The sequence below is a fragment of the Opisthocomus hoazin genome, chromosome 12 (assembly GCF_030867145.1).
Source record: "Opisthocomus hoazin isolate bOpiHoa1 chromosome 12, bOpiHoa1.hap1, whole genome shotgun sequence".
Lineage (NCBI taxonomy): Eukaryota > Metazoa > Chordata > Aves > Opisthocomiformes > Opisthocomidae > Opisthocomus > Opisthocomus hoazin.
The window spans coordinates 8,903,567-8,924,657 of NC_134425.1; the positions used below are offsets into that span (position 1 = coordinate 8,903,567).

The 21,091-nt window shown below is 41.2% G+C and overlaps 2 protein-coding genes across 3 annotated transcripts in view; one reads left to right on the plus strand and one right to left on the minus strand.

The window, feature by feature from the left end:
- Positions 1-2,526, plus strand: part of MAF (MAF bZIP transcription factor) — a 191,809-nt gene extending 189,283 nt beyond the window's left edge. The window contains exon 3 of the mRNA XM_075433883.1: positions 2,384-2,526. The gene's annotated coding sequence lies outside the window, so the exon portion shown is untranslated. The remainder of the gene's footprint in view (positions 1-2,383) is intronic.
- Positions 2,527-2,580: 54 nt separating this feature from the next.
- The window catches only part of WWOX (WW domain containing oxidoreductase), a 529,815-nt gene continuing 511,304 nt past the window's right edge, over positions 2,581-21,091 (minus strand). The window contains exon 10 of one of the 2 annotated variants that reach the window (XM_075433872.1): positions 2,581-3,697. In XM_075433872.1, coding sequence (XP_075289987.1) covers positions 3,420-3,697 — 278 coding nt within the window. In that variant the 3' untranslated portion in view covers positions 2,581-3,419. The remainder of the gene's footprint in view (positions 3,698-21,091) is intronic. The other variant, XM_075433873.1, reaches the window with a different exon arrangement.

The window sequence follows — 21,091 nt, forward strand, 5'->3', positions numbered from 1 at the left end:
TCACAAAGTCCTGTCGGGCTTGAGCAGTGCATCGGAGACACAGAGACACGGCCCCTACCCAGCCTTCTCCTTTATTATGGGGACAACCAGTAAGCGCTTATTAGGACTATTAGGAGCTTGATGCAAGTTTGCTGGATCTTTTCCAAGAACTATAAATACCCAATGTATTTTGCTTTATTCAGTTCTTTTTGTTTTGCTGATATGATACTAGTTAAGGTTAATGGGGTTTGCTTTAATAGTAGACACAGGATCACTTAACTACCTTTAATGAACACCGGAGTCAATGCATTGTGGAGTAATTTACACAGACATTGCCTCAGGTAAATCAACCGGAAAAATGTAAGCCAGTCAAAGAAATAAATCTGACCGGCTGTAAATGTGCCAAATTTTACACCAAAATATATTTGAAAGCCAATGACTTAGGCACATCTAGGATATTAAAATGGAGGGTTTGGAGTCTGTCTCCTTTCAATTGCTTTTCGTTTGTAACGTCCCCGGACATCTCTCTTGTGCTGAAATCAAGCTGAGAGTGCAAGAAAAATTATTTTCACAACTGTTTCTAATAGAAGCAAATGCTTTGCAGCTTTGTGCCATTTTTTTATTTGGCATGAAAATGGTAAAAAAGAAATAAAATAAAAAGCTTTTTTACACTGGCTGTTTCAACACAAGAGAGTGAGCCACAAAGAGGAGGACAGAGAGAGGGAGAGAAAAGGAAAGAAAGAAAGAGAAAAAGAGAAACAGAGAATGAAAGAAAAAGAAAGAAAATAAAGAAAAAGTAAGAATGAAAGAAACAGAGAAAGAAAGTAATTTTATCTCAGCTGGAGAAAACAGTGACAGTGAAATTCTAGGCAGGGTAATACACTAATGTCAATAAATATTTATTAACCAGAAACAGGAACCAGAGGAACCCGATCAACTCAATGAAGTTTTGGGGGTAGCGCAGTTCATATTAATGCAAAACTATGCTAACATTAAAAATGCTTTTACCTCGTAACACTGCAATAGTGAGTCGTGTTATGGAGGAAAGCCACCTCCCAGCTGTTCTTTGAAGGAAGGTAGGCAATGTCTTTGAGTACTGAATTCTCATAAAAGCATGCAATATTTCAGCAATAAGGAATGACAGGGTGTTCATTATTGGTTATTAGTGTTTGCCTACATGAAGCATAAGGCCCAGGCCTTCAGGGGAGTACAGAGCTCCCAGCGTTGCTTAATTACTGCCTCATCTTAATCCAGCAATGCCAAGCTCTGATGCAAAGCTCTGCTGTCATAGACCGGCTGTATTATTATATGAGAGTAATTCTCTTTGGCCGTGAAAAGGAAAAATAATGCATTTGAGAAGGCTGATGCACAGGTGAGAGAAGTTAATCAGGTTTTCTCCACAGATAAACTCTAGACAATACAAGAAATTTGACTGTAACCATCACCTCAACTGCAAATGCTTTGGCCCACGCCATGACAGTTTTCAGACATTACACTATAGCAGCATCTGGCACAGACTGGGCGAGAGTTCTAGGAGACTAGAAAGAACATTTTTCTTCTTTTTTTTTTTTTTTTTTTTTTTTTTTCAAAAAAGGCTGTTGCTCTTTCTGGAATAGCCCCTTTTACTTCTTTATTCCACCAAAAGTTTCAGTGCAGGAGCAAGCTCATTGGGAAGGGGATTGCTGCAGATAGTAGAGGAAGATGCATGGGCAGGATTACTTATTTACTGAAGGCTGTTGCTACACAGGTGGTGTAGCAGGTATATGCAAAGCCATGTATTCTTTTTTGTTGCTTTAGGAAAGACCATGGCATCAGGTAAGGAAGTAGCCATGTACGGAACAGCTGAGGCTGCACTTGGGCAGAAGCTTGGAAGATGCCAAGGCTTAGCCCTCATTTTCTCTGCAGAAAGCCAGCTCAGCTAATTCACCCTAGATGTGAGGGCGGTGGCTCCCAGGTTTCCCCGTCCACTCAAAAGAAATTTAATTTCACAGACTGAGACTTTTCTTACAGAGATTTAAACCCCTATGCGTGGAGGACACTGATGACCACCTAGCTGAGAAGAGCTTGCACTAAGCTAGAATTAGCTGTAAACTCAAAAAAATTTAAGAGTTGAAACAAATTGTAATAAATGACTGCAATGTATAGCTGTTACACTGCAATATCATCTTTCCTTACGTAAGTGTGGTGGGTTTTTTCATGGGAGGATGCTACGGCTACTTCTGCCAGGTGAACACGTGCCTTGGCTTGAACACCTATTCAACAGCTAATCAAATGCATTGTGGTTACAGACAAGAAAACTCATGGAAGGCAGCCTGCTAGCAATAAATCATAAACAACAAGGGGATCAAATAAGCTTCTATTAACAATGTGTCCTTCTATTTATTTGTTTATATTCTGTCTACAGAAAAGGTGATGCTGGACTGAGGATGGCTTAGGACAACCTTCTGGCGCGAAGACAGCTACAAAGCACAAAATACAAAACATGAACTCAGAAAGAAACAAGAAAAAAAACAGCATTTTCTTGGCATCAACAAGAAGCTCTTTATTTTTCCTCAAGTTTTCTTTTCTAAAAAAAAAAAGGAACTAAGACATTTGCAGAAATGAGACAAACTTTCTCTTCAGGTGACAATATTCAAGCAAGCATGTTGTTTTATTGAATATAAATTGAAAGAAAAAAAGAGAGATTTGGAGTGTGATACAGTATCAGGAGAACTGAGAAACTGTGAACTTTCAAAGACAAAACCCTCAAACTCCTTAAAACTGTGAACTGAGAAATGGATGGAAATACCATTTAAACCCCTGATTATACCCTGTGTATTCTTAAGGAGACAACATCATCTTTGCTAACTCGACGGTATTTACGGAATGTTTTACAACATATCTTTTATTATAATCTTTTAAGAAAAAAACAGAAATATTTAATTAGCTGTGACTTTACTGTTTCTGTTCAGATGTCTTATTGCACCTTCTTTTTCTAGACAACACAGATGTATTTGCAGCCAGCAGTCAAGGGCAGCAAAGATTTCTTTCCTTAATAATCCTTTTATTTGCCACACCCAATAAAATCCTTGTAGGGAGAAAGAACCAACACAACTACCACCTCTCGATCAATACCTAAAGCCCAACAGACAGTAATTATCAAAATAAAGAGGAAATCCCATACCGGGCTACGTACCTACCCATTAATCAAAACAACAGAAAATATCTGCAGCACTGCTTTTCTAAAATAAGACAAAAGATGCCTCCTTGGGTTACACTTTGAACAGGCTATAATCAAAAGAAAGAGAACCAAGACTAACTAAGCCCCGGGAAGCCGCATTGTCCCTTTAACCCACAGTATTCCCCATTTCCCATTAGTACTTAACATTTTTCACTATGTTGTGACTGCTATTATTTCATTTAACACTGGTTAATCTGTATCTGAGGTATATGGAAACCCTCTAGATGATAAGATTGGACAGGTTCCAGTGTTGGCAGTTTTCGAGCGCACACACACTCGGTGTGTTTTGATCCTTCCAGGAGCTCCCTGTTATTGGGACTGCCTGCCAATTCGTTCTTGGACCAGGCTCTCGCTCAGCTCCCAGAGGGCTGCGGCCGTCGCTTCGCCCTGCGCCTCCTGCGAGGGCACGCAGCGGCAGCAGTTGTTGAAGTACATCCCTCCCAGGCCCTCCAGCTCCGCAGCCGTCGCGCAGTAGACAGTTGTGGCAGCTCCTTGTTGCTGGAATTAAAAAAAAAAAGAGAGAAAAAAAACCCCTATAGAAGTACAGAGAGAGATTTTATCGTTGTAATTTTGACTGCGGTCCTTTGAAGCTGTGCGTCTTATGAAAGCATCAGTGAAAAGCACCGCAGCTGACAGGTTAACCCGCCTGGTGACAAGGCTGCCTGCCTGTCTGCTAGCCACTTATTCACAAAAAAACTTTGTGACCTTTTTGTTTTTCTTTTCCTTTTCTCTTAGAGCAAAAGGAAAGAAAAGACAATCCTGAATCACAGCCCCGGTCTCGAGTCTCTCACCCCTGTTTAATAAAACCTTGGACTGGCATCAGGGAAGTCTGGCCTGACGCAGAGGGACAGGCTCTGCCCAGGCAGTGTTTGAAACCACAACAGCTGAGCCAGGGTTAAAAGCAGCACCTGAAAAGTTCTTGTTTTCCCTTTGCAACACAGACAGCACTTACCTTGGGCAGCCCTGCTTCCTAACCCAGACCAGAAATGCAGGCTGACGCATGTACGCACCTTGGTTGTCTGGGTTTTTAAACCTCTTGTACAAATTAACCTGGGCATTCCAATTAAGACCTATCACGTAAAGTGCAATCGGGATTGGTGCCAAGCCCGCCCATCTACCTTTGATCCAGAGTTTCAGTGTGGCAGTTGTCACAGCTGCCTTGCAAGAATGTTTACCTGCTGCAGGCAGAGAGAGGCTCTGATTTTGCAGAGACACGAGGCTTTCCAGTGTTGTTGTTTTTTTTTTTTTGTTCTGGAACAACCATTTCTTATGTCTTATAATGCCTTAAGAAACGAAGCAGGTAGACTAGAGGCTTTTGTGGATCAGGAGGTTCTTTTTCTTTTTCTTTTTCTTTTTCTTTTTCTTTTTCTTTTTCTTTTTCTTTTTCTTTTTCTTTTTCTTTTTCTTTTCCCTTTTCTTTTTCTTCTTGCCTTTTCTTTTTCTTCTTGCCTTTCCTTTTCTTTACCATACCAAGTGAATTTATGTTCAGACAGGAAGAATGGATTTCTCTGAATTTCTCTAACAGAAACCTGGAGACAGAGACCACAGGGTCGGGACAAGCACCCCTACACCAGTGATGGGCCACTCCCTGGCACAGACTTAAAGCGCAGTGCCAGAGTAGCTGTAAAGAGGGCAAGAAGCTAGTTTGCCTTGTAAACTATAATTAAAAATAATAGGTGACAGTACATAGCAAGACAAAACACTAATTTAAAAACAATACAGTTTATCTGGCATCTTATGATTATTTATGTACATCTTAGTCCTTTCTGCTAACTAATTATGAGCTGATAGGAATCAGAATAAAGAGTCTGCCAAGTATGATTGAAAAAGTAAACGAAGAGAAATTAGATGTTACCACATTAGGATAATTTAATGGGGAAAGAGAATAGGCTTCAATCACTTGTGATCTTCCTTCAGTCCTTTTTTTCTGGCCTTTTGTTGTCACAACCAAGGAAACTCAGGGTGCTGTTAGGGGGTCAACCTGCAGAAGACCTCTACTTTGCATTATCATCCTTCAAGGGCAGTAAGCATTCTAAAAAGTCCCAATTCTCGTTAATTGAGGAATCTCAATTTTGTAACAGCAAAGAAAGGCATATTTGTTTGTAAGACATGCATTTTTCTCAGAGGATGGGATTAAACTGATAATGATGACTCCACAGCTTAGAAATGATCTCCCATCACAAGGTAAACCAAAACTGTCTGTATTAAGTATTTTGAAAGGCACGTATTTATCAACAGGCCAAAATATTTTTAAAGTTAGTATAATACATAGTAATCCTCTTATTAAACCAGTATCTTTTTTTAAAAAAGAGAAAGTATCTTAAAGGCGGTAGCAGAAATGGAGAAGAGTTCTACTAAAAATAATAGAGAACAATAAAATTCCTACGCTCATTTGAACTGTCCTATAAAGCTCCACAGCACAGGTATGATTGCCATATTCAACTGTTTAGAATGATTCAAAGCCCCTGAAGAGTATCATTAGTTTTTTGCAAGCAATTCAACTGGACTTTTATTAGAAAGGTAAAATTAAACTAAATTGCTCAATTCAGAGTGAGAGCCCTTAAGCTATTGCTGAAAAGCATCTGTCCAGCCAAGCTAAACTCAGGCTAGCTCTAATAGAATTCATCTAATTCATAAAATGGAAATTTATCAGAGTAGTTTAAAATCCAAACCAAACTATAATTTATCTTCTCAAATGAGTCAAATTTGACGACTTTTAAGTTCTCAGCAGGCAGAAAAATGTCCCACAGCATAACAGCAGTACTTTATGCCTCAAACACCGACACAACCTAGACTCCAAAAGAAGAGAATAGTTTTCCCTGTGTGAGCGTAGGATATTTACTTTAAGTGATAAAAGATTATGTGGCTGGAAGCCCAAAGCACTTTATCTTGCGATGCCTCCAGTGTTTGACTGAGAACTGGATGTAAGCAATGTGCCATTTGCTTTTTGGCTGTGTATATCCTTACTTCTTTCTAAATGTTTCAATCATGTTGGCTGTTCTGGAAGAAGAAAGTTCAGTGGTTCTAGCATTGAAAGAAAAATACCTTTCTTCTTACTTAAGAGAAATGCAATCATATTTATCCCTTCGTTACAGAAGGGAAAGCTTTAATATCTCAGAATAATGCACAAACATGAACTCATCATAGGCTTCCTTCAGATGGCAAAACTACGAAACAGAAGGTAAATCCCAGATTCTCACAGCCATTTAAGCATTTAATTTCATTTGGTGAATGTGAGCTAGTTGCATTCAGACACTTGAGGATCTGCCTAAGTGACTTGCGCAAGGGCAGAGGGAAGGAGTGTCACAGAACCAGAGGAATCAAATCACCCTTTGGGTTGGGAGGGACGTTAGGAGGTCTCCAGCCTGACCGCCGGCTGCCTGCAGTGGGACATCTAGGAGCCCTGTATACACCATGTTGAACGGGAATGTCCTCGAGGGACAGATTCCTGCTTCACATCTACGACTCAGATGCCACAAACCTCCGGGAAGAGCCAGAGCTGCAGATAACTGCAAAATGTCTGCCTTGCCAGCCATGCCTAGCCAGGCTGAGAAACCACTTAGTTTCTCAGTAAATACCGTTTATCCCTCACGAACACAGTCTTTTGAATGACATCTTTATATGTTGGGCCTTATGACAGTTTAATAACAAGTTTTAATTTTTGCTCATCAGCTTTCCTGTTCGCATATCAACAGCAGAGGATGTTAGGGAATCTAATTAGTAAACAATTCCATACTGCTGATACAAGATGAAACATTTTTAAACCGATAAAAAGAGCACTTTAATCACTGTTGAATGACTTTCAATGCCAAGCGGTTTGTGCCATGTCAGAACATAATTTGAAGAAGATTAGAGTACTATATAAAAGAATTAATGTTAACAACTTCGTTAAAAAATGTCTTAAACAATGAGCTTGTCAGTTGTCACAGACTCTCCCTGATCTGTTGTGATTAACGCCCCCTCTCCCAACAATTTCAGCTGATAAACAGTGCTAAAAGCACTGGGCGACCCAAACATTTTTTTCTCCCTGCGCCCGTCAGTTGTACGGGGTGCTAATCACCAGAGCTGGGGGTCAGCCTTCTTTAACCCGCAACAAAGGCAGCGGGTTGCAATGACGAATACACAGGATAAAGAATTTGTAAGAAGCCCAACTGAATCTTTAATCATGCCTCAATGCCATTTCTGATCCAGTCACACATGTGAAAGCTGCTAGGCAAGCACCATGCTATCAATCTTTCTAGTGTACGTAAAATTACCCGGGAATCTTGTTTTGGATTAAGTTGAAGAGTGTCTTCATAATAAGGGTTCATCATTCTCTTCCGCAAATCATTTGTCAGTTTTGTAATACAATCTTCAACTGCAGCAGGGTGGGATTTATACAGCAGTTGCTGTTTATTTATAGTTGAGGCTCAAGGATCTAAATTATCCGTCCTTCCAAAATCCTTTGTTGAGATGAAAATACTAAGTAGCTACTAGTTCATAGGCATTTATTTCATAACTGCTAGCTGTCAATTTGTGACTGATAGCACTGAATACAAATTAATATTGAATATCTTAACAGTAAAAGAAAAGGGGTTCTTCAGATACAGTATACGGTAAAACCCTCATTAATATATGCAATGCATCCATTAGTATTCTAAGATACAATTTATGTTCCTGATAAGAAAACATATTACACAGTTAATGCTTAGTTTTCAGATTTGTCTACTTTCAAATGCATGTTTATTTTCTAAAATTAGATTCCTGTTCTGAAGCAGGTTTGCATATCGAGCATATAAATAATAGAAACAAAGCCATAACTTACCTGTGTATTTATCAACTACAAATGAAAAAGATCCACTCTGAATTCTGTAAAGGGCACACAGATAGCACTAAACATTGCCTGCCAGTGAGATGGGATCAGCTTCTTTGTAAAGAAGGTTTTTATTTTCTTATGAAAAATTAAGGATAAAAGCCAGTTATCTTGGTAGCCTGAGGTTAAGTTTAGCACAGTGCATTTTAAAAGATGGCCAGTGGAAAGAGGTGAATTCAAAATGACAAGAGAGGCAAGTATTTGTGACATAGGCCAGACTCAAAGCAAGCAGGTCAAGTGAAATAAAAAGGCAAGTGTTTCCTTCAAACTCTTCAGGCTGTTTCCGTTATTCACCTCAGGACTATTAGACAAAGCCAACACCTCCCTAACACAAAAGTATCAGATCCACACACATGTGAACATACCATTTATAGCAGAAAACCTCATTACACAGCAGTGTGAAGATGAGGTAGTATGAACATATTCCAGATCAGAAACCAGTGCGGTCTCCCATACCTTCTTTGTGCCTCTGAAAAGCGCTCTGAAGAGTTCAAATCCATTCTACTGGAGAGGGAGTTTTAGTTCACCGGCTAAGCTAAAGCTTCAGCAGTGCTTTGTGTCATTTGATGTGAAATATAAAATCTCCTTGGAATAACAAACAAATGGAGACCATTTCCATAATGATCAGTTCCAAATTAGCCAAACCAAACTCTAAAGTTACTGCTGCAGTTTCATGTTCCTCAGGCCTCCTCTTCACCCGGTGTAAACCAGCGCACAGGCTGCCCGCCGCGGGCTGGGGAGCTGCTGCTCCGGACTGCGGCTCAGCAGCCGAGCCTTGGCTTGCCTCCTGGACAAAAACTGCCCTCAGAACGCATTTGCTTCCTTTGGAGATTGCTAGCAACCCCCAGCTGGGATTGTGGTGCACAGTCTTCTCAAAATATACTTAATTCCTTTCCCTGTAGTGTTAAAATGTTTCAACAGATGAGTCGAATCCGTAGTTTTTCTTTGCAAACCACGCAGAACTCAATGAGCTCTTCAGAAAAACACTAGCAAGCCTAAAATCCTCACGTCCTCCCTCAACTTCAGGATTTCCCAGTATCTGAAGTGCTTTTAGGGGCAGCCTTAAGAGCCGTTTGGTGGTACCGGTCGTGGCTGAAGCCGGCCGTAGCTGAGGGAGCTACTGCTCAATGTCAGGAATTCCTTTGCTCCGCTTCCTACTGGGGTAACTCAGAGCTGTGAGGGACCGTGACTTTTCATACCATGCAGCGAACAAGTTTTAGTCTCACATGTGAGATGACAGGAGAACTGGGCAGTTCCTGCTGCAGTCCTCTTACTCAGAGCAATCCCACGTGCACAGTTATCTTACGAGCAACACTCAGAATATGTATGTATTAGCGTCCTGTAAGAAAATGGGATTCCCTGATTGCTTTTTCAGCAAGGAAATATGAAATTGAGACGTGCCTTTGCCAGTTTGGGTGAGTATGATAAACTGAAATCATATCTGCAGCTAAAAAAATAAAACTTTGGAGCTGTCAAATATGATCTAAGAAACAAATTGGGCTCAGTTGACTTCAGGTCCCATCTCTACCCAAGTGCGAGAAGGAAAATGTGACCTGAACCAACTCTGTAATTACAGTCTTTTCAAAGATCTTACCGAACCACATCTAAACCAGAGATTCTCAACCACCTCCCCTTCCCCCATCACCACATTTACACCAGCAAAGCATCTCTTAGAAGATAATACAATGGATAAACTGAAGTCGAGGTCTGCTTCTTTTCCTCTGATGTGTTCCTTTTTCAATTAATTCCCAACTACAAGGACCCAAAACTCCCATCAGATTCTCTACTTGCAAAGCATAGCTGGTTTCAAGTTGTAACTTTTCTTAGCGTCATTAAGACTTTTACACATTTACGATATTCTTTACATACATTATAGAAGATAACTGTGCTATGTTCTTTGAGTAAGGAAACTGCAGTAGTTCACGAAAGAGGATTTGTTTTCAACTGTTGAGGCATTAAGACCTAGTGATTATTTCAACTGTTCAGTATATGCACCTATATTTAACTTACATTCTGGGTTTTAACTTTGCAAAAGAAAACATGTCTATTGTAATAAATGTATTTTGATAATGCACCATGTTGTTTGTGTTATGCAACACGCCATATGTTCTCAATTACGGCAATGATAGTGCTTGAAAACTTCCAACCTCCAACATCCAGTGTCAAGCAGATTGTCTGCAATCATTCCACAGGAAAAAAGACCCCAACAACACAGGATGTCAAGTCAGGAGAACTGGGCTGGTTTTCTCTTTTCGACTTTTACTTCCCAAGTGAACTTGGACAAGCCACTTCAACTCCATGTACCCCACTTTTCCCAGCTGTAAAATGGGGAGAGTACTATAATTTACCCACCTCACAGGGGTGTTGTGAGGACTAGTTCAGATTTATGGAGTGCTTTCACACTTATTGTTGAAAAGCACTGTGTAAGTATAAAGTGTTGTATTATAAGCCATTGTTAAAATGCTTAGAAGATGTAGAACAAGGTTGGCAAATTTGCTGACAAAAATGTAATTACCTTTTAAAATCATGCATATTTTTCTCTATTGTATAAACTTAATTCTTTAACTTGTGAAGCTGTCTGCTACACCGGGCCCTATTCCAGTTTCTTCCCTCTCTCACCCTGTTTCTTTTTGCCCAGTTCACAGAGAGCCCAGTAAAACTCTTACGAGCCAAAAATGGAACCAGCCCCTGAAAGGGCGACCACGGGTTCGTCTCTCCTACCCTTTGCATGTGCTAGAGGCACCATGGCATACCAGGGGTGGGATTCAATTGCCTAACACGGGTCTTACAACATGAGACACCTTAGAATATCCTGCACGCTCTACAGCTGTCCTTCAGAAGGGCACACATTTCCCATAGGTCTGGTATTGTATTTGCCAGGCCCTCACAGATATCTCACACAAAACCATGCAATGTTTAAGACAGCACCAGACACCTATGTCCATGCAGCCTAAATGCTCTTGCGACAGCACCTGGAAGGGAGCTGCTTCCCGCAGGCAGCACCATATTCCTTCCTTTTCCCCATATCTTATTAAAGTCCACAATCAGCTTCTGAAAATTGTTTCAAGCCTGACACACAGCCATCTTCAGCTTCAAAAACTTTAATGAGGCATATGGCTTTACCCTGCTCAACCAGCATTTCAACGGCAGGAGCAGCAGCACGCCCCGCAGGCTGCTTACCCTGGCCTTTTTACCCACATCACATTTCCACACAGATCACTTCTGCGTTTTTTTCTCCTGCCCACTGAACTCCCATTCACACCTGATTTACACTTTTAAGACATCATTGCTCCACTGAAGTGGCAGTTTTGAACACTGCATGCAAATTGCTACGATCCGGTATTGCTTCTCTTTTCTTCTCGCAGGCTAGTATGAGTGATACTGCCCACTTCTGCTCACGTTTGGATTTGGGGAAAAAACCCTAAGGAAATTTTTGATGTTCCTTTCAAAGTGTAATGGGGTAAGGGTGAGATCAGGCTGAGCATATTATGTTGCTGTCCATTGCTTGCCACCTGCCCTATGTGCCAACACTGGCCAGCGGAGTGAGAAGCAAGGAGCATGTAAGGGACAGTCCTTGGGCACCGCAGAAGCACTATCATCGGGAGCTGACCATACCTGAAAATCTCCGTCACTCACTGTCTGAGATTTTACAATGTCCATTTGTATAAACATGAGTCCTATCATTACTTGTCCACTGTCAAAAATGGAAATTCTATGGAGGGTATTGGAAATTCTCCCGAAATATATATCCTGCCAGTTGAGGGCGTATTCTTCCAGGCAAGGGTCATTTGAAGAGTTGGGCAAACAGGTTGTTAATAAACGTATCCTGCCAAACAGATAAATTAGATATGCTGCTCCAACTAAATCATCAGAATAGGGCTGGCTGTTATTTGGGCATATGTAGACGAGAATTTGCAGAAATCACTTCTGTTATTAACTTATGCTGACGTGAAATGTTTCCTGTTTTTGCTGTACCTAATTAATTATAGATATACTTTATATAAATGTATGTATACATACAGTACTGTATATGCTGTATATATTTATATAGCTTTTTAATACTACTACAAGTCAAAAATTAGACTTTTTGCAAAGAATGTCATCACAGTACTGACATTTGGCTTCCTCTCTCATTGCACAGATAATTTTTTAGACTGATTTTTATTTTAGATACGAGTGAAAAAAAACCCCACACACCACAATGCTTTTTAAGCAAGTGACCTTTTGGGACAAATATTTAACAAGCTGTTTGTTTTGGTTTTACAGCTAAAGAGTGTTTTTCACGTGTTGATACACACGTACGCACATACACACACAGACACATGCATTTCAGTAATATAATGCATTGAAAAACCACAGGGTGTTAGGACGGGGACATATCATGGTAAGAAATTAACTACTAACACTGTCTTCCAGAAACTAATTAAGGGAATGTATTTTGCAATAATACAGATCTAGCAACCAGGCCACTAAAGTCTAGGCTTCGAGCTGTAAGCCAGACACTCCTGTATTATGTATGTGTGATTTTCATAGATAGCCTGCTGCAAAGTGTGCCCTGTTAGTGCATCTTTCAGGCTCAAAGACACTGGCCTTGTTAATATTTCATTTAGTAGATACTGTAGAGTCTCATTTATATTACTTCTATAATTAATGGTGATAGCTTAGGCACTGCCTTTACAAGGAGAGATCCCTGTATGTTGTTCGATGGATAATGAGAAACAATAGATATTTCATTCACCAGCAGCTTGTTGCTAGTTAGTAGGAAATTATCGTGTGTACTGTTGCTTTAATTGCCAGGGTAAATAATGCTGCCGCTGTGTTAGTGAACATTTTAAAGCACTTGATGCAAATAGACTAGAAACAAAACACACAAAAAAAATTACCTTTATTATGCTATACCTTAGCATCGGGAGTTAAAAAGGTATGTCTTAAAACATTTGCGTTCTATCATGCAAATATATCTTAATATGCATGTGCTGACTATTCAACTACTGTATTTTAGGAAATACAATTATGCTGCCTTTCTCTTCTCCTATGTAGACTGTAAATAACTGTAGATCTTTCTCTTGTTTTCCTATGTAAATATATGTAAATACTAACAAGCTATGCATGCTGATATTCTAGGCAATTTCAGGTACTTTTATAATCTGAAGGCATGTACTTGAACTGGTTTGTTAAAAAAAAATCAACTCTCTCAAATCCTTTAAAGCTCATTAGAAATTAAAGATTTCTTATTAGACTCCTTCCTTCAATCTCAGTTGCTTTTTTGTTTATTTTACTTCCCTGCTTTGCCAATGTGGTCCCCCAAGACCCGCCACAAAGGATGCATACTCCAAGGCTGTCTGCTCCAAAGCACGGAGTCCTGGCTCAGGATACGATGTGCTCCCCGACCAAGGATGCGCACCCTTTAGATTCAACACCATCCCCGTTCATAAACCTCAACAAAGACTCGGAGAGGGGGGGACGTGTATCCCCTTTGCTCTGACCTCTCTTTCTGTTTAATGATGTTTTCTATTTCATTTTCTCAGCCCATAATCCATCAAGTAAGGATCTAATACCACTAGTGCCAAGACTGGGTTTGAGGGCAGATGCCGTCGCAGCCGAGAGCAGTCCCCATGTCTTTGGCCGTGTCTTTGCTCGTTGGCTGTGCTGCAGTCCGGCTGCTCACTCAGACGTGCCCCTCTGTTTGAACATACTCTTTACATTTCTTTTCTAGCATGCTTATGATGTTGACAGACTGTGAAAATAATTTGATAAATAGCTTGATAAATTTGCCCATCTCTTCCCTTCAGTGCAGTAACACTGTTTGTGGGAGCCTTTCAACTGAAGGGGTGTGAACAAAAATGAAATTACCTAAGCTTATAAATCAAGTCACCTCCTGCATACAAATTTGGAGGCAAGGGTTCAATTTAGCTCTCTTCTTCCTTTTTTTTTTTTTTGTTCTTGTAATAAATGAATACTCCTATGAGGAAAGCAGTAAGAAGAAAAAAGAGATGCATTTATCCCCCTGCACCTTAAGGGACAAAAAAATCCCCTTCGCATTATCTATAGAAACTAAATGCAATGACAACTTCTTAATCGAAAGCAAACAGCTTTCATGTCTGAAGATGCTCTTTCCAGAGCAGGTGTATAAGAATAAACACATTAATTGACAGGATCTTCTTGACTTTTTAAGTTCCTCAAATTTAGCTTGGTGCCTGGGGAAGATCTCTTTCCAGACCTTGAAGACTCTTTTAAGACGAATGTTTAAAAAGCTGAGCTGACATGGGCATTATGTTCAAGTGCAAGCTGTACTATTCTTTAATAGAGGGCGTAGAAATGGTTCATAGGATTATTATCTTTCTACAGACAAAACCCATTACCTTCACACTAGGAGGGAAAAGCTAGTTTTTAACTTATATAAAACGGAATCAATTATCAATATCTTTGCATGGTTTCCCGACTCTGCTGGAGAGCAGTCGCAGAGCTAAACACACAGAGCCATTTGGCAAAAGGACTTCTACCTATGCTGGGCTTCTTGTTACACCTTTCATTTAATAAAATCACATCTGCAGAAGCAAAAATGAGTAGCAACAATTTGTATGCAGGGCTTCGACCTGGAATGTCACAGGAGGAGACAGGAATTGCATTTGCGGACTGATCACTTGGCTACTGCTACTTTAGACTTCTTCTCAACAAAAAGAGAACAAGCAAATAAAAAGCAGTCATCAACGCAAAGTGAAATGCAGTGGCAAACAGCAGTACAGGTCAGAGCATCCATACAGTGTGTTGTCTTTGGTGTGGAAGAAAAGCGCTCCTTCAGCAACCTCTGCCACACAATCCTTACCATCCAGCCTCTGAATAATCCTTTTGTTGGCTTTACCAGTGGCTTTTCACAGACACTTATGTTTTCAGTGAGAAAAGGAAAGCCAGAAGGTTAGTGGTGGCCTTTCATGGTGAAAAAGTCCACACACACCCATTGCTTCTTAAACTATTACAAACAAAAGTCTTACATCTTTCAGTGGACCACGTCTAACCTACTCCAACTCTGTCTCTCAGCAGAGAGACCAAAAAGTGCATTAGACATCTTTAAAAAACTGTGTCCTCAGCTGCTTTACTAGCACATGCAAACTCAGATGCACATATAGGTGCAGTATGCGCAATGTATATAAAACATAATACTCTAGAAGCTGGTAATGGTGTTTGGGAAGGAAATGTTCATTATTAGAGTCTTATCTGTTTATCCCGTTCATGAGATCTGCTTCTACAAAGCGCATAATGATAAATGGCACATTTGCAAATTATTTTCTGAGTGCTGATGAGAAATCAGCAACCTGCGAGTTACTGTGACTTTGAATGAGTACACTCCGCTGCAAGTCTTGTTTGCTGAGATGCCTGCCAAATGAGTGCCTTAGTATATTAGGAATCTAATAAATTGACTAACAAGCATTTGATGAAAAATAGCTGTACCATCCGTTACAGCTATCATCACAGCCAGCAGGGCTACTGGGGTCGGGATTTTGAAGGCACCAGCTGCTGATAAAAGAGATGCGGCTGCACTGTGCCATGCTCTCAGTGGCATCTCCCTGCTAACTGTGCATCGTAACAAACCCCCAGCAAGACATGGGATCTCCTTTAATTAAGCTTCCCTCTGCTTCTTCATGACACTTACATCGCAGCGTTGCTCAGCCTTGCCTTTTCCCTTTCCACTGCAGAAAGTGGGATGCTGGGATGGTGGAGAAAACTCTTCTGACAATCCAGCACTGAATGAGTTTCTCCGCTTGGGAAGGAGTTGGAGGAGACACTTTCTGTTATACGGCTCAGCACTGTTCAAACATCTGAGACTGCTTTCACGTTCACAATCTGTAAACTTTAAGCTTGTTAATTATGATCACAAACATGAGGCTGAAGGACCAAGAGGGTTTTGGTTATATATTCACATTCAGCAGACAGGCACCATGTTATTTAATGTCATGCAATAAGATTAGTTTCAGGAGTGGCTCAAAGTCCTACTTCTTACTTAGGGCCCTACTGGAAAAATTTAAAGTCAGGAAACAAATCCTCATACAGCACTTCACCTGTGTCGTTCACTGCTTTGCTGGATATTTAAGAAGCCAAATTCCTTTTATGAGTATAACCGATGATCGTCTCTCACGCAGACATCCTCCGTGCCTGGGAAGGCGCAAGCACCAGACACATTCAAGCCAAGGGCACCTGTGAACCTGAAGCAGGGTAATTAAAAGCTCGGGGTTAACTGTGCCCAGAGCCCCGTGGGAAGGTTTGGCTGCTCTCCCCCGCAAGCCCCGCACAGCCCACCCGAGGCACTGTGGGTTTTCGCCACTCCTCCCGCCGGTGCCGTGGACAGGACGGCACATGGCAGATCGCAGCTACGCTCTGTTCTGGCAAAGGCTCTGTGAGCAAATGATGTCTTTTCAGGCTAATTAATTCTAGTAAGAGCAATACACCCTTACATTCAAGTTTCAGAAATCTTCTGCGTGCCGCTTAATTTGTTTAAAGTAGAGAGGAACCCAATTCATTATAAATGCCCATTTATCGTCTGCCAACACATCCCAGCGAACACTTCAGAACTACGCATGCATAAGAAAAGCTCCTCTGTATCTTCCCAGATTGCATTTCTGCTTTTACCTGAGACGTTTGCAAGATCCCCCAACTCTGTCAACAGTCGCTCTCCAGTTTTGTTTAGCTTATCATCAACAGACTCTGCTTTTGTGAGTGGACAAGTCATTTGAGTGTGCAGCACAGTTATAATGGCCTGACTGACAGCTCAGCCAGATAAACACGAGAGAATAACAGATGTAGGAACAATCTGGGTATTCATTTTGTCCGTTCAACCGGGTTGAAAGGATTTGCCAGCCAAGGGCACAACACTTCAGGCTAATTTGCTCAGCCAAAGCACTGCCGGAGTGTAAGGCTGCAAGCAGATGACTGATGCTGGGGAGATCGGCGTCCCCAGATGAGGTACTTATTATTCACCTCTGCCTCATGGGAAATGAAAGCACTATTTATTCAAAGCATCCATTTGAAAGAGAAAAACATATAGAAATGAACTTTGTTACAGAACTTGAACCCTTCTCACTGCTTCAACACTTCTGCATTAATTCCAGCTTCTTGTCCTCTTCCACATTGTCCTGCACATTGCAGCATTTCTCTTTCCTTGCTTCTTCTTTCCCCCTATACGTTTGCTACTCCTTTCCTTCTCACCTACTTTCCGCAACCTTGCCTGCCGCTTCACAGTTTTGATCCTATATCTGACACCGGGTACCTCTGCTTTGCTGTTCGTCTTCAACTTTAATGCTATAACCACGCAGGCTTTGCAAGCCTCAGAGGCTCAGCACTATTTTCACAGTGCCTGGTATGGAAGTGAGTGCCCAGCATATCCTGGCCGTGTCTCATGCACTAAACGCACTCTGCAATTTTTGGCCGATATTAGCCCCGTACTCCGACGGGAGCCACGTGCTAGCAACGCGCTGCATCCGTCACCACACCGTTACGGAGCCAAGCAACGCAGGACCAGTGCAATGACGATGCTGTCCTTGTTAAGGAAAGTTGTCTCTTGCACATTTTAAGCACCCCGTGTTTAGAGTGACAGAGCCACAAGTCCACCTGCTAATCATGTAAAAATAAATGATGGATAGAACAGCCAAGCTTGTACTTAGAAAAGGTAAACACCGCTCTGACATATTCCCTCAAGCGAGCAAACAAAATAATAACAGTTTACAGTGGAGGCTTGCAAGTTTGCTCCCATTAATTAAGTTCCATTTTCCAGCATATTGAGTTTTAAGTCACTTTCTCCAGGACTGATTTCAACAACTCTTTTCTCCCAAAACCTGCTCTCGGTGACAGCAGCACGACTCCACTGGCTTCAGCAAGCTGCGGTGCAGCGGCACGAGGCGCAGCGGGGCCGTGGCAAATCCCCGAGCGCCTCGGGATCATCCCAGACGAGCGCCCGCGGCCCGAGCACAGCAGGCTGGGAACAACGGTCCTGGCAGAGGGGACGCATCAACAGCCACAGACACATCACGGCAGGAATGTAAAGTGCACCTGACGTTTCTTTTGATCTACTCCTAAGAAGCATTAAAAGGCACATTAATGTGCGGCGTTAGTGCGTGTTCAGTGTGATAGCTGGAGACATAACTGAGCCTTTCACTGACGTCTAATTGGGGAGAAGAATAAACTTATTGTTTCCTTCTCTGGACATGCACTCTAGAACACAGGCAGAGTTGACATTTGCATGAAGTATGTTGCTGTTTTGCATTTTAAATCCAGGCATGCTAAGTGCAGGTTGAATGATCACTTTGACTATTATTAGGAAATCAGTACATACCCAACAGTAATTCTACAGATGCAGTAACTGATATTGCCCAGCGGCAGGTTATCTTTCTCTAATGCTACCAAACACTGAAATCCAAATATACAAATGTGTATATATGTATACTTACATAAATATATATATAAATTGCTTACTTCAAATACCAAGTGGACACTAATAAAGCATCTGAGCATACAGCTCCTACAGCTGCCTTTCATGCAATTGTTTCATACTGCTCATGGAGATCCTCGCACACAAATCATATTCACATTTAGTAAGAATTTTGTGCATTGAGCTAATGATACTTCTTGACCTCATCAGACTATGAAGCATCTTTGCATCTCTGTGCTTTCAGTTGCCGCATCAAATTTCCTTTGCTTTTTTAAGACAACCACACAATGAACAAACTGCAACAACAAACCAAATAACGAAGAAAAAAGGAATGTAAAAAGAGAACATTCCTACATAGGTTAATCAATAGCAGAATAAAGCGAGCAAAGAAATCAGGTGTAAGTTCCATAGTAGAGGTAAGGTGAGGAAGGACATTACTGGTGCATCTAAATTTTGCTGAAGACTACTTATTCCTTGCTGCTATTTCCACCAGCTTAGGTGTATGTTTACACATCTGGCCAGACCTATATTCAGATGAACACTACTTTCTTCTCTTTCTTACATCTGCTATGCTGATAATTAATGTGTCCCTGATTAGCTCTATGGAACGCCCTCAATGCTTTATCTCTGGAAGGATTAGAGGTTTTCTGCTGCCTTCTTCATTTGTCTGCAACACCTCCTTCCAGCCTCAGCTAGGCACCTTGGAGAGAGTTCTCTGCTGCAGTACTAATGATACCAATACTGCTATGCTAAAACATGCACCTCTTCAACTCTTTTGGCAAAACACAGTCTAATCTGCGAGAACCATTAGCTTCCTTTTCTTGAAGTTCTCACTCAATCTAGCCACAAAAATTGTAATGCAAGGGAAGAGAGGGCTGAGAAATGGGATCCCAGAGTCTCCTGCTGATCAGCCTCTTGTCCTGGCGCTAACCAAAAAGCACGAACCTGCACTGCCAACACACGCCACGTCTACTGCAAGGAAACAGTGTGTCCTGATCAAGTCAGGCAGGTAGATTAAAAAAAAAAAAAATAAAAAAAATTAGGGAAGGCAACTGTTCTGGATACATAATAGATGTATGCAGAGGTCTTCTGGATCATGCAAGTGGAAATCCATGCAATTCTGTTCTTTTTCTACAATATTTATAAAACACCGTCAGTTCTTTCTAGTGGGTACCAACTCAGGATTAAAGAAACTCCCTTTCCAGGCCCACACATGCCACTCAGTGCTTCAGAATCACTTTGAAGCTACGCCTATCCCAGCTTTCGGATGTCCACATTTTTTACTGACAGTAGTATGTTTTTCTTCTTACAAACAAGCTAACAACATTCCCACCGCAAAGATGAGAGGCAGTTTTTCTTTGGGCTACTCTGCTGGCTGATGTTCAAGATGATTTCTGACAAACCCATCTTGAAAAGCAGGGAAAGGAGGGAATCCCACTGGAATTTCAATAAATTGTTTGTCCTACATGAAAAAATTTGAAATACATAACATACGTACAGAAAACTCCAGGATTTCAGCTAGGGTACACCAGGGTTTCACAGGCCTTCCTTTTAAGCTGCCTCCTTAAACAGACCTTTAAGAAGCAATCAATGTTGGAAATTTAGCTATTGCAATATTTGGATCTGTAACCCTTTCCAAAAACACGGCCAAAGCTTTCCTGAGGGAACACCGAAGATGCTGCAGCCAGAGGCCAGGGCAAAAGAGCGAGCCGAACACAGCATCTCCTGCACTGTCTGGCCATGGCTGCAGGGAAGGAAGGGGGATGCGCATGTACTGAGCCTGGGGAGCATCTGGGCTAGAGAGCTGGAGCTGCGTGCACCTCTCTAGTGTGAATGTGCACGTGTGCTGTCACTCAAAGACAGAAACACATTATTTCAACAGGATACACGTCTCTCCTGCTCTCTCCAGTAGAAGGAATGGAAATGTGTCTGGCTTCCCAGCAAATGAACAGAAAAGGTCCTTTTCAGTCAATACCAACCAGTTGACTCTATCTCAGTATTTTTCCATTTGCTTCATACAAGTAAAAATGATGGTCTGAAACAAGATCTCTATCCCCTGTTTTGCCACAATGCCATATCCTTCTAGGAAAATACTCTTTTGACAATAAATTTCTATTAAAGTGCAGTGTGTTCTTAAGTTGCATAATCTTTTTTAGTTCACAACATATGAAATATATTTATATTCTGTCCAAACGCTGTATTGGAGCTGTATTATCTAACTCTTGTTACACACTTTTGATCACTTTTTTCAGTCTAGTTTGATTATAGAAGGAAACATCACTCAGTGGCGTAAATGATACATACCTAAAGGATTTTTAGCCCTTAGATTCTGACAAGTCCAAAAGTGAATTTGCTGCAAAATAATGAACTTAAGTGACCCCTGCTGACTTCTCAAGGAATGACATTCCATAGGGAAGTCCATCTATGAAACAATTCAGGTACAAAATAAGTCCATTTGTCTCAGCTCTTTGGACTTTTTCTTGGAAAAGGTTCACTCTTCAGAAAGTTACTGGTCATCTGAACTGGCACTTTAGTCTAGAGTTGGGGATGATCCATCTCATCATGAAAAAAAGGATAACGGGTCAGATTTGAACCCTTGCGGGATCCAGACACAGTTAAT